Source organism: Grampus griseus, assembly GCF_964374135.1.
Source record: "Grampus griseus genome assembly, chromosome: 1".
In the NCBI taxonomy this organism is placed as follows: Eukaryota; Metazoa; Chordata; class Mammalia; order Artiodactyla; family Delphinidae; genus Grampus; species Grampus griseus.
The window spans coordinates 56,422,363-56,436,228 of NC_139017.1; the positions used below are offsets into that span (position 1 = coordinate 56,422,363).

The window sequence follows — 13,866 nt, forward strand, 5'->3', positions numbered from 1 at the left end:
TTATACAGAGGTTGCAGAAACGGTGACTGCCATCTAGAATACGCTGATCAGCAAACTGTAATGTTAACCAAAGTGATTTAAAAGGTTTATTTAGGATTAATCTATCATATGCTTAAATTTATTATGTTATTTATTCACTAATTTGCATGTGATTTTGCAATTCAGAAACTTTAAGCAAACAGAGGTGTACCCAAAAATGAAGTTTAGGATGAATTGAATTAAAACAGATTTTAACCAAGACCAGCCCTGGACAGAAATGTGGGATTAGTGAGCTGTGATTACATTCCTCCTTTTCTGCTCCTCTGCCCTCAAGAGCAAATTCCTTTGTGCCACATCTGGATGGTTTTGTTCCACTGCCACAGTACCCCTCTGAGGTCTCTCTTGCCCTTGAGAATTTCAAGGTGTAGAGCAGAGACAGTTTTGAAAACCATCATGACCTAGTACAGTAAGTGCTGTGTGAGGATATCACACAAAGTACTTTAAGATCACAGAGAAAGATTAATTCTGCTTGTTGAAGGGAAAGGGGAGAAGAAGATAGACAAATGATGAGGATATAAACTAAGTGACCTTATTGAGGTACCTTTCTGTTGTGAATTTTCTGGTTTATTAATAACCTGAGAACTGTGCTTCACTATCCATAATATTCGTACCTGTTGACACAAAAGTAGTGAGCATGGGGAGGAAAAGTATCTACTAGTTTTTAAAGCAGACCAAAAATGTTTTCATTTCATGCTAGGAAGTAGTTTTATTTAAATTTGAGTAAAAATTTTGCTTTGATATTCTCTAACATAATATTAGTTCAATTGTTAATGAATTGAAAAGGCATTACACTTTTCTTGATAGTCCTTTGTATATTCCAGCTGGTTTGAGTTAAGAGATATGAATGGAAAAGAAAGGTAAACAGTATTTAAATCCTGTTACATTTTTAAGAGCCGTGGATTTCTAATTAAGACGAAATTCAGGATAGCTTTTTGTACTAAAGTAGAAGATCTGTGTTTCAGACCCACTGTCAAGTTGTCTTCATCTTCACAACTAACATTTTCTGCGTTTCTACAGATATAGCTCAAGTTAGTTATAATAACATTACTCTAGCAAAATGTAATTATAGGCATGTGTCTTATGAAAATAATGTTTACAGCTTTACTATATTGTTATATATAAATTAGGGAGAAATTTTCTATCATTTAAAATTAACTCAGTTACAATTTTGACGTTCCTTGATGCTTAGAGCTGTGCTGTCCAATACAATAGCCACTAGCCACATGTGGCTATTTAAATTTAAATTAATTGAAATTAAGTAAAATATAATATTCTGTGTTAAATGTTAAAAAAAACATTTCAGTTGCTCAATAATCACACATGGCTAGCAGCTACTTGATTGGACAGTACAGATAAAGAACATTTCTGTCACTCTGTTCAATAGCACTCGTCTAGATTTTCAAGTATATGACAGGTGTGGAATTGTTAGGATATGCACATTGTATCAGTTAGGATTAGGTTCACTTGTGTAAGGCTAGACACCATAGAAAACAGTGGCTTAAATAAGATAGAAGTTTATTTTCCTCCCATAGAAATAAAGTCTGGAGGTAGATAATCCAAGACTAGAGAGGTAGCTTCACGGTGTAAAGAACCTAAACTGATTCTTGTTTTGCTGCTGTGCTGCCATCATATAGCTTCTACCTTGAGGTTCAGGATGGCTGCTCAAGCTCCAGCCATCAAGTCTGCGTTCCAGCAGAGGAAAGAGGGAAAGAAGGGAAGCAGTTTCCCTCTTTTTTAAGATTTCCCATTTAACTGTCATAGAACACTTTGACTTATATTTCATTGGCTAGGACTTATATTTTATTTTTCACATGGCCAGTATTAACCACAAGAGAGGACAGGACAGCAGTGTGTTTCTTTTGAGAGGCCTTGCTGTTGTCAAGTTCCTCAGAAGAGCCGATGAGAAATTAGTTTTAATATTTAGAAACTAATTTAAATGAATAATTTTTCTAGGAGTAAAAACTCTTTTGTAGTGCGTTCTAAAACCTAGGAGCGCAATAGGATGCAAATAATATTACCTCATTTAACTGAGGCAGAGAGGTCATTCAGAAATCACAAATTTAGTTGGATAATCCCTATGGTGCCCATTTTTCATGTTCTTGGAGCTCAGTATTGTTTTTTAAAGTAATAGTTTGTCATATTATCTATAAAATGTTATTGTTGAGTTAAGACTTCAATTGTGTGGGGTTTTGCTCAGATATATAGCCCAAACTGTCCAAATTAAAATACTTTGAGATTAATGAAATGAGCAAATTAATTAGTCAGGAATGATACTTTTCAGAAGAGTAGTATTCTTCATTTTATAATGTAATGTTTTCTAACATTTTGTTTATGTTTGTTAATAGGCAGCATAATCTGTAGTTGATTTCACTAAAAAATGGAAAGTTGCTATTAATGTTTTCAGTATTATTTTTATTTACACATTTTATTCTGTTGGAATCAAAATTTTCTATTTGCCATTTTCTTTATTTTTCACTAATTACTGGTGTTTTCAGTAATTCACTTTTAAAATGTCTATCTGCACCATCAGGAAGTTTAGAAAGAGTGTGAGAAAATATGATAGTAAGGAGGGCACATTCAACTGCCATTCTGCTTTTTGATCACAGGCTCTTGCGTGACAGGACTTGACCACCACTGTTCTTGTAATTCCTTTGGTGCCATTTTCATATAGCTTCTATATGTTGTTTCATATGTTGTTTCAATATGTTGTTTCATATTTCATGGGAGATGTAGAAACAGGCTAGAGTGGTCTTAGAACATGTGATAGACTCGTGTTTAAGTCAAATGTAGTTCCTCAGTGTTACATAATTAAATATTTAATTATATTCTTTTGATATTTTAGATAGAGACCTTAAAAAGACTACATTATCAGAAAGAGATGGATGTAAAATAGCTATGACTTATAACTTAAGAAATCTTATTTCAGCCTACGTTCAAAGAGAGACAGTTAAAATGATGTAAGCTTCTAGGGCTTGTGATTCCTGTTTAACAGTTTGTGTCTTTAAGTCATTAGGTTGTTCCCATGCTCTCCAAACACATTTTTATTGTCATTTAGGAGAGACTCTGGAAGTCCATATCTTAAGAATTCAAACAGTTAATATATTTATCTTCTTCTAAAGGGAACCATCAGTAAAACTTGACAACGGTTGAGTTTGTATTTTCTTACGTGCTGGGAGGTGACCATTACTGCTATAGGCTTTCTTTAGTTCTAATTTTGCCTAAGAGCCTGTGTAATTTTGCTTGTGGAATTTCCTAGGAAATTTCATATTTGAATCCAGTAAGAATGAAGACAGACAGTATTTTCAATGGACTTATTAGCCCAGTAGTCAATTTGTAAAGTGAGGTTAGTAGGTGAATCTTGCTTTACTATTCCCCTCTCCCCAAATTAAAATTTTAGAACAGAGATTTCTAATTGACACTGTCAGTGACTTTATTATAAATTTCTTTACCCTCATGTATTGACTTGGGGGTTGCAACCTGTGTCTTTGATCTGACTTTTTACTCTTACTCTTCTTTATCTGTCCAGTTTCATTGACTCCTTTCCCTTGGCATACTGCGTACTACCGAACCTGTTATCTTACTGTCTGCTCAACCTTCCTTTTAAAAAGATTTTGCTTTTTGAACCTAGATTTATTTATTTTACTGATCAAGAAAAGAATATTAGGAGAGGAAGAACATGCCCAGGAGAGACTGGGAAGTCCTTTGTGGCCACTGTCTGTTATTCTGGAATTCAAGAGACTGGTCTGGGTTATAGATCAACTATTAGGCTCTGTCAGTATATAAGTGGTGTTTGGGTCATAGAATAATAGGAGGGTGGAGGGAAGAATGCATCAGAGTAAAGTAAAAGTGAGGTTGGTGCCCTACATAATTAAAAGTTAAGGCAGAAATGTAACTGTATGCATACAATGCTAGCAGAAATCTTTGGAAATTTTTAAAAAGAGCTAGAAAAATGTCATGCAATTGAAGCAGTGATAACAGAGTTTTTCATTAAAAACAGCAATCAGACATCACAAAGATATTGTGAAACAAGCATTGAACATTGATTAGGACAATGTATTTATCTCCAAGGTCATCAATGAAGGTTTGAAATTAGATGAATCTGGGTTCAAACCATAGTACCAGCAACCGCACACACAGTAAATGTAGACACAGGTGTTTGTTTCTTGAAATTCAGTTTCATTGTCTGCAAAATAAAGATAACAATGCAAAGTTTATATAACCAAGTGAGGAAAATGAGATCTGTGATACAGAATGTCTTACATACTAGACCCTGCATTAATATAAGATTATATTCCTAGATGGTAAAAATTATAGTGAAGAAAATGTGAAAGGGTGTTAAAGGAAGGATTATAGCTAAAGAAGTAGGTTTGGTTCTTAAATGTTAGAAATGCTCTTTATGTAGCTTTGGTCTGAAGAACATTAGATTGGAATAGAAACACATGCGTGATGCTGCACAGCCAAATGAAGGGTAAGTGCCCATAAGAGAGAACTCACTATGTTATTGAATGAGAAGAATATTGTTGATGAGAAAGATTTTAGATACACAAACTCAAAACAATCTACATAAACAAGCTCATCAAGTAACTTTGTCACAGTAGCAACCATCAATTCTATCCTTAATATTCCATGAATCTACTAAATCAGATACTGAAATAAATAAAAAGCACAAAAATTGTCCTAAAACATCAATAGATAATGGCTCTCAGGGATATTTTAACCAGACTACTTAAAAATACAAGAGTATAGTTGAAATTAACTCTGATGTTTAGGAGAAGAATTGTCAATTACCAATTGCAAATTTGACCTTTGGGAAAGACCTAGAATTTTGGAATTCTGGGTAGCTGAGAAGTCTCTTCCTCTGAGACAGAATTATTACATTGATATTTTCTTCCTGTGACTCAATTATTTCCAATTTTTATTCATATAACACAGGTGTGGTCCTTTTTAGACTGTTCTACAAAATTTGTAAGAACTAGGTATTCAAGTGATGCCATTTTGGGAATTTTCTTCATCTTTTAAGTTGGCATTGGGTATCTGGGAAATCTGTTCCTATTAATATTATACATGTACATTTAAAAAATTCATCCATACCGGAAGAAGCCCACGGGTATGATTCTCATGCACCTAACCCTAGCTAATATCATGACCATTTTGTTCAGGGGCATTCAAGATGCAATGTCATCTTTTGGAATTTGGCCTATAATGGGTGATATTGGCTGTAAATCATTGTTGTACATTCATAGGGTGACTCAAGGCATTTCTCTCTGCACAATTTCTGTCTTGAACACTTTTCAGGCCATTAGAATTAGCCCCAGAAACTCTAAGCGGGCATGGCTCAAACCCCAAATCTCCACATGCATTTTGCCTTCGTTCCTCTTTTTCTGGGTCATCAATATGCTCATCTACATCTGGATCATCACAAACAATAAAGCCGTCACCAACGCCTCAGCTGCCCAACCTGGCTATTCTCTGGCTTACTGTAAAACAAAGCAAGGGGGTTACAGGGTGTCAGCAGTATTTCAGAGTGCCATGCTCATCTAGAATTTCCTCTGCATCAACCTCATGATCTGGACTAGTGGCTACATGGTGATGCTCCTCTAAAATCATCACAAGACAGTTCAGAATCTTCGTGGCAACAACCTTTCTCCCAGACTGTCTCCTGAAACCAAGCTACCAACACCATTCTGCTCATAAGCTGCTTTGTCTTCCTTTATTGGACCACTTACTTGTCCTTAAAAATCTGAAAGTAACATGATGCTAGAGCACATCACTGGATTTCTGTCCTCTTGCTACCCAGCCATCTGTCCTTTGGTGATGCTGAAAAATGCCAGTAGGATTTCCTGCCTCAACTCCTCCCTTGCCAAGATGAGAATGCTCTCTAGTAAAAGGGAATTAGTGATGGCATGGTCACCACCCAGCTTTCCTCTCAGTAGAAGGATACAGTGTCATAAAAGTGTTTTGAAAGAAAAGACACAGTATTGAAAAGTGTTTTTTTTTTTTAATTCTGCATTTAGGCCCTATTCAAAAGATAATAGAAAAATATAGTTAAAATTTAATTAACCCTATGAAAACTATGTCTCCTGCAGGATTCCTCTGAATTTTATCAGATTCAGAAATCTCATGTTCCTACTTCGCTAAGAATTTTTTATTATGAATGTGTTGAATTTGATCACTTTTACATTTTTAAAGATTACATGATTTTTAACCCCTTTTCTACTAATGTGGTCAATTTATTACTCCATTTGAGTAGTTTATATTTAAATGTTTATTCAGTCTTTTAGTCCTGGAATTCAGGTATACCTGCTGACGATATTTTATTTTTACATATCTCTGATTTTAACTTGCTGGTATTCATCTATAATTATTTTTTCCACAGTGTTGTTGTATACTTTTGGTACATTTATATTGGTTCAATAAAACAAATGGAGAATGTTAAAAATATATATATGTCAAAGGAGCCATTTACACTTTCGCCAGCTCACTTCTGTAAGAACTGCAATCTGGCTCCTGCCACCAGCACTTGACTAAGTGCTTATTCGAAGTTCACCAGTGATCCACTAATCAAAACTCCAGTGACCTCTTCTCTGACTTTGCATTCCTTCATCTCTGCCACATTTTAATTTTTGGCTACTCTCTCCTTGAAATTCTCAGTTCTCACTGCTTCCCATTGAGCGCTCTTCACTCCATCCTACTGGGACTTGTTACAGTCTAGTAGGACTTCCTTTTTTTTTTTTTTAATCTTCCTTCCATTTAGTCATGCAAAGCCACCACCTGAAATATCACCCCTTCTCATCTCTGCCTGTTACAGATCCTACCTGTGCTTTAAGACCTACTTTATGTGTCATCTTCCCTTTAAGCTTTTAAAAATGTTCTTTCTCATTCCTATAGTCATCTAGTTCCTACTTAAAGTACTTTTAAGATGCATTTTTTTTCCCTGACAGTATGATTTTGTACACATTTTTAAATCAACCCAGCAGATATAAATCACAGGAGTAAAAAGGCCACCATTGCAATTTCCTCAATGTTGTGTATAATTAGTAACCTTAAATATTCATTTGCTGTGCTATGGTAGGCAGAATAATGACTCCCCTATCATCCCTAATCCCCAGAACCTCTGAATATGTTAGGTTACATGGCAAAGGGGAATTAAGGTAACAGATGGAATTAAGGTTGCTAATGAATTAACATTAAAATACAGAGGTTATCCTGGATTATGCTGGTGGGCTCAGTATAATCATGAGTCCTTAAAAATGGAAAAGGGAGGCAGAAGAGAGTTAGAGTGATGCAATGTGAGAAGGACTTGATTAGCCCTTACTTTAAAGATAGAGGAAGGGAGCCAAAAGCAAGGAATGTGAGTGGCCCTTAAAAAGTCAAGAAAACAGATTCTCCCCTTGGAGACTCCAGAAGGAATGCGGCCCTGCTGACGCTTGATTTTATCCCAGGGAAACCTGTGTCAGATTTCCAACCTACTGAACTGTTAAGATGTACATACTATTATAATTCAGAGGCAATGGGATAAGAAAAATGGGAAAGTAAACCAATTATTTTAAGACTTAATTACTTCTCAGGGAATTTACCAATTTTACAATAATTGCTTTTTCTGGTTGTTTTTCAAAAGAATCGTGTGTAATGTCATCCCAAGAGAAAGAGCCTTTAATAAGGTGTATTGATTTCCTTTTATTTGGGCTTTATAATTTGAAAAAGATATCGATACCTTGCTGTTGAACAGGGCAGCTAATAGTAGGAGCTGTGAAATGACAAAACTAAAACAACTTAGTAACAAGTTGGATGTCCTTTATTAAAAGGAAAACAATCCATGGGGGAGTACAGTGCCTATAAGCAATGGAGCACTGTTGCAGAGGGATCTGGGGAAAAAGGGAGTTTTAGAGAGCATTAGAAGAGGCAACTCAGAAATAGGGCATGATTGGCTAGGTCAGGGATTTCCTTATTAGGCAAGCAGGTCCTAGTTTCCAGGCTAAGGTAAGCTAGCTAAAGCTGAGTTGGAGGACTGTGATTAGTGTATGTTAGGTTTCCTTGACACTGAAGTGTTTCCCATAAGTGCAGGTTGACTTAGGTTTAGATTTGTGAAGAGGACTGGGCTAACGGGGCTGCCTCCACTTTGTGGGTCCTGATATATGCATTAACTTTATCAGAGCTCAGTAAATATTAATTGAATGAATGAACAAGTGGAGTTGATGAGTGAAGGGAGAATGTTTTTATTCATTTTCTTAAGAAATGAATTAAGTACTTTTAGTTTCTCAAATGCACTGTATTCTTCTCCCTACCTACCCTACCCTGCCTCTCCTCTCATACAAATAATGCTTCCTTTACTTGGAGCCTTCTTCCTCTTTCCCTTTGAATAAGTCCTAGTGATCCTTAAAGTCCTGGTTTACGTGTGAAACCTTTTAGGAAGGGTCTTAAATTCCTTCGCCACTCATTGCCCCTCCTGCTCGTCCATACTTGTCCAGTGTACCTGCTTTGCGGCCCCATTGTACCTTGTACTTCCATCTTAGCCTTAACACACTGCAGTGTTACTACCCATTTAGTTGTCTTTCTCATTGTCATTGTCAGGGGCTATGTCTTTTTTTGCTCACTGTTGAATTCCCAGAGCCTGGCATAATGTGTATTTGGTAAATATTTATTAAATGACATTCATGAAATATAGTAACAATCTCAAATGTGTCAAAAATGTGTCAAAACATATGATCTAAATTTATGTGTAAAGTATTGTTTTCAAGTTCTTTATTTGCTTATCTGTAGAAGTTCATAACCCTACCGAGCATTAAACTTAATAATAGGTTTATAGGCAGAATGCAATCTCTAGCAGTAAAATCTACTTTTATTTTTAAATATACTATTGAAGTTTACTCAGACTTCCAACTTGACATTTAATCTCAAAGCTTAATCTGTTTCACCTTTAAATTTGAATTTAAATACTTCTTGGAAGTTGCCATTTTACACTTAGTTATTATTTTCTAAGAAATAATTTTATTTTTCTGTGACTTTTCTTCATTGCAGTCTAGCATTTTTAAGAGCATATATTTAGAACATTGATTGTGTATAATTTTTTTTTAGAGAGAAAATGGCATTGATCTGTTTCTTGCCTTTTGAAAATAGTACTCTGTTGGAGGTTTGGAAGGGTTTAGGTCAAATTAAGTGGGCTTATACTGTTGATGGGCTCCTGCAGATAAAGCCACAGCCAGCTTTGGCTGGGTTGCTTTTGTGTTGATGTACTGTTTTTCCCTTGGGCCAATAGATGCTGTTTCTTGTGAGATAAGAACATGGTAGGGAAGGAAATTTGCTCTGTTTTGTTGCTATTTAAAGCACTGTGGAACTAGTTGGTAGAACTTGACACACTGTTCATTTCATCCTCAGTTGAATTATTATTGTTGTGTTTCTTGGGGAAAAAAGTTCTTCTGAGATAATTTCTACCAAGTAGTTATAATTTACAAGATATTTTATGGATTTTCCGTGTGAAATAAAATGATTTCTGGAGATTTGGGCCTCTTTATATTTGGTTTTAGAATCTTAACCACTAGATTGTTCTGCCTCCAGTTTAGATGATTAAAGTTAATAAAGCTAATTTTTTCCTTGGTTTTCATTGTTATTGTGAAATTTTAAGTTGGTCATTAGAAAGAATTCCTAGCAGCTGAAATCTTTGGTCTTTTATTGATAGAATAATCTTTGGTCTTTTATTGATGCTATTTTAAGCTACTGTTAGAAGAGTTGCTCCAGGAAGCTGCTAACTTCTCCGAAGCCTGTGGGACTCTCCAACGTGGGTAGTGAGGCTGTGGTGTGTGTTTGCTCTAGTCCTTGGAACTCTTGGCGGAAACGGGTCTCCCTCTGAGATGTATGCCATGAAATCTCATTGTTGTAGTTTACTTTCTTCCAGTGTCACAAACTCATGGAATGGAAGTATGTCAGAGAGTGAAACTTTGCCTAGTTCCTATGGTGATGTGAGGAATCTTTAGGGCCTATTAAAAGTATATCTTGTTCCAAGTATTCCCTTGTTCCTGTGGTTCCAGAGCTTCCCCCATCCACCCATGGAATCACTGACATGAGTTATTTATTTTAAGATGAGGGTAGATACAGCCTTGAATAAAGGAATCATTTGCTCAACTCTGAGTTTTATTTTCAATAAATTATTTTCATGTGTAGTAACAAAATTCAAAAGGTACAAAAGGATATAATTTTACATAAATCTCCTCCCCCTACTTTCTCCCCCACTGGCCTCCACCCTTTATCTCTGTCATTCAGTTCTGTGTACACAAAAGATACATAGTTTACACTCTTGTACACCTTTGCTTGTTTCACATAATATCTCTGTACAGTTCCATATCAGTATGTATAAAACGATCTCATTCTTACCAGCTATAGTAACCATATCCAGTCTTATGCTTTTACAGATAATGCTAGAGGGGTTGGTAGATGCAAACTATTACATTTAGAATGGATAAACAACAAGGTCCCAATGTATAGGGAACTATACTCAATATTCTGTGATAAACCATAATGGAAAAGAATATAATAAAGAATGTATATATGTGTATAACTGAGTCCCTTTGCTGCACAGCAGAGATTGGCACAGCATTGTAAATCGACTATACTTCAATAAAAAAAAATAATGCTGCAGTTTTAATCCTGACCATACATCATTTTGCATACATACGAGTTTATCAATATGATAAATTCTTATGAGTAGAATTACTGGGTCAAAGTCTAATATTTTAAACTGTGGGGTTTTTTTGTTTTTTAAATATTTATTTATTTATTTATGGCTGCATTGGGTCTTCGTTGCTGCACGCGGGCTTTCTCTAGTTGCGGCGAGCCGGGGGTACTCTTCGTTGCGGTGCACGGGCCTCTCACTGCTGTGGCTTCTGTTGCGGAGCATGGACCCTAGGTGCGTGGGCTTCAGTAGTTGTGCCTCACGGGCTCTAGAGTGCAGGCTCAGTAGTGTGGTGCACGGGCTTAGTTGCTCCGTGGCATGTGGGATCTTCCTGGACCAGGGCACGAACCCATGTCCCCTGCGTTGGCAGGAGGATTCTTAACCACTGTGCCATGAGGGAAGCCCTTAAACTGTGTTTTAAATTAATTTTTTGTCTGTACAAAATAGGAGTCATGACATTTTGGGTTGTCTGAGAGAAATCAGGATGTTCTAAATTCTAGAAACTCCTCACCATGTATTAAGAGCAAAATTTGAAAATCTATACATAATGTCACTATAAACAATGGTATGTAAAGGACTCAGGATGGTATATAGGCAATTTCTGCCACACCAGAAGAAATCTTTTCTAGTGCTGAGAAGAGCCATAGGTCAGTGTCTTCATTCCCCTACATACCTTTTCAGAGGCTGAAAATCAAAGTAGAAGACAGGGAAGTGTTGATGATAGTGATTGTGATAAATAAGAACAACCAGTTAGTTTCAGAAGAGAATCTGAGAACAGCAGGATTGCCTGAAAAAGCTGACTGTCTAGGGATAGAGAAATTCTAAGAGTGCTGGTCTGCTAGCCGAGGCGTGTAAAGAGAAAGCCTGGATACTGCAGAGTATCTGGACCTCAAAACTAAGCTTCTCAAACCCATAGGCTATAGCAGTGTTCAAGGTTGTCAGCCAAAAAGACCAGCCAAATCTCAATAGATACAAGCATAGGACAGATAGTGACTAGGTAGAATGACAAATGTCTAAGGTGAAGCCAATCAGTTGCCTGGGCCACAGCAAGTGAATCAGCACCCATCTCCCGTTCACCATGACCGTGAGACAACTCACCCTCCTCCTTTTAACTAGCCACCACCCCAAGAGAAAAAAAAAGAGGGTTGGGAAAATTCCTTAAAGAGGTTGAACTTGTAATTGAATGACACAAGGAAGTTAAGGAACTTCTGTGTGGAATTTGAAGTTAGAGTTCACACTGTGAACCAAGGAAGCTGCATTGCGTCCACTACCTTGCGTTTTAGTTTTCAGCCATTCCTTCATAACTCCACTGTGTTTTGTGTAAATTCTGTCTTCCTGAACTCCCTTTCCCCCACCCCTTTGTTCCACTGGTTTTCTGGTCTCTCTTTATTGTATGAATTCTGTTTCCCTCATTTTATCACCTGGAGCCTTTCTGGTGCACTGATTTCTGGTTCTCTGAGCCTGTTCTTTATGCTCCCCCTCCCGCTCTTTGCCCTTTTGTCATTGGCAGCTTCTCGCGGATTCCTTTGCTCTTTTTCTCTCTCAGTCCAACAAAGACTGCTTAGAAAGAGCAGCAGCCTTGTCATTTGAACAAAAGATTCTACAAACCCTGTGTAGGCTGGCTATTGATTTGCTTGACTGAAAAAACTGATTAGCCACTTCATCTCTGGTTGAGTATCTCTATTAATGTCCGGGAGTTACATGTTACAGTATTATTAGCTCTGACAGTGACTGCCTGTATGTTAATTTTACTTACTGATTTCTATCTCAGAGGCCTTAACTACACAGTGATTATTGTAGTATCTCCCAGAAGGGAAAATAAAATCCCTGAAAGCACATTACCTTACAGGCTTGATTTATTTCAAGATCGTTTTAGTTTCATGGGTAAGTTACTTTCATCACATTTGGAAAACTAGTTTTATATTTTTATTCCTTAATTTTAAAGTTCTAAATCATACTTAGAAAAAATGTCATAATTTAGCCCTTTCAGTTCTTTTAGCTTTGAACTAATTAATTTGTATTTTTTTGTTTCATACTGGAATATGGTAATTGAGCAAGTAAGAGTGTAATGATTCAGCTAAGGAAGAGTGAGGTTATGTAGGGATTTACATGTAATGTAAACCTATTTATAGAAATATGCATATGCTTTTGTAAGTATTATATGTGATTATATAATATTCACATGATGTTGGTTAGGGATATTCATTGATAAAGAGAACTTGTTGAAATCAAATGCTTTTAATAATTCCCTGTTATTATGGTGTAGACTCCTGTAAATTTAATCAGTAGGTAAGATTAATTGAATCCTATGGATATGAGGAATAAGCATTTTTAACAGAAACAAAGTTTTAATTGTGACTATTTAGCATTACTTTCTCCTCATAAAAGCTAAGAATTGACTCTTTGATCTCTATTATCTAATGCCAGACCATGAACTGAATTTGATTAATGATTTTTGTTAACTTCTATATATTTTATCACTTCAAGAAGTCTCTCTTTCCAGAGGAACAATCTCTAAGCCAGTATGAGTTGGTGATGTGCTATGGATTTTATTACAACTGGAGTTTTTCTTTATATTCTAAGTTCCTTTCGGATAATATTAGGAATTAGCTCTTATAAATGGAATATGCTTTCTATACATTAATAAGTTGTAATTATTCACCCAAAGTTATTTTTCTTTCAGTCTTACAAAAGGCCAGAATATCACAATGCAACATGCATAGTAGAACTGGGAAAACATTTAAAATGAGTTCCTTTATGCAAGATCAGTTATCACATATAACACACTATGATCCAGGAAGTGGCTTAGATTATAGTGTAGTTCATATATTCTTGATGAAATCTTACAACACATAGAAATTCAAGTTTAAAACACCTGACTATTTTTATGGGAATCAATAATTTTAAAAGGAACAGCACAGTATAGTGATAATTGTAATCATCAAAAGTTTTAAAATTAGTGTATACAGTTGGTATGACTTAGAACATTTAGGAATACTAGAGGTATATTTTGTTATAAGAAAGAGTACCATGTGGGTGATTGCTTCTTATTATTTGTATGAGGTCAATACTTAGATAATTATAGTGGTGAGATTTTCTTTTATATAGAATTATAAAGCTTATAGATACCTAGAAACATGTATTCTTAATAGTGGGTTTTG

General features: G+C 35.9%; 2 protein-coding genes across 2 annotated transcripts in view; both read left to right on the top strand.

Moving 5' to 3' along the window:
- The window catches only part of LOC309825984 (rab GTPase-activating protein 1-like), a 655,950-nt gene that overhangs the window by 267,103 nt on the left and 374,981 nt on the right, over positions 1-13,866 (top strand). The gene's annotated exons all lie outside the window — the stretch shown is intronic.
- LOC309828384 (vomeronasal type-1 receptor A11-like) lies at positions 4,479-5,783 on the top strand (the record flags this gene model as incomplete). Its single annotated transcript, XM_082663664.1, is given in 4 exon segments — positions 4,479-4,507; positions 5,283-5,553; positions 5,653-5,707; positions 5,710-5,783. Coding segments are annotated over 4 exon segments (429 nt in total).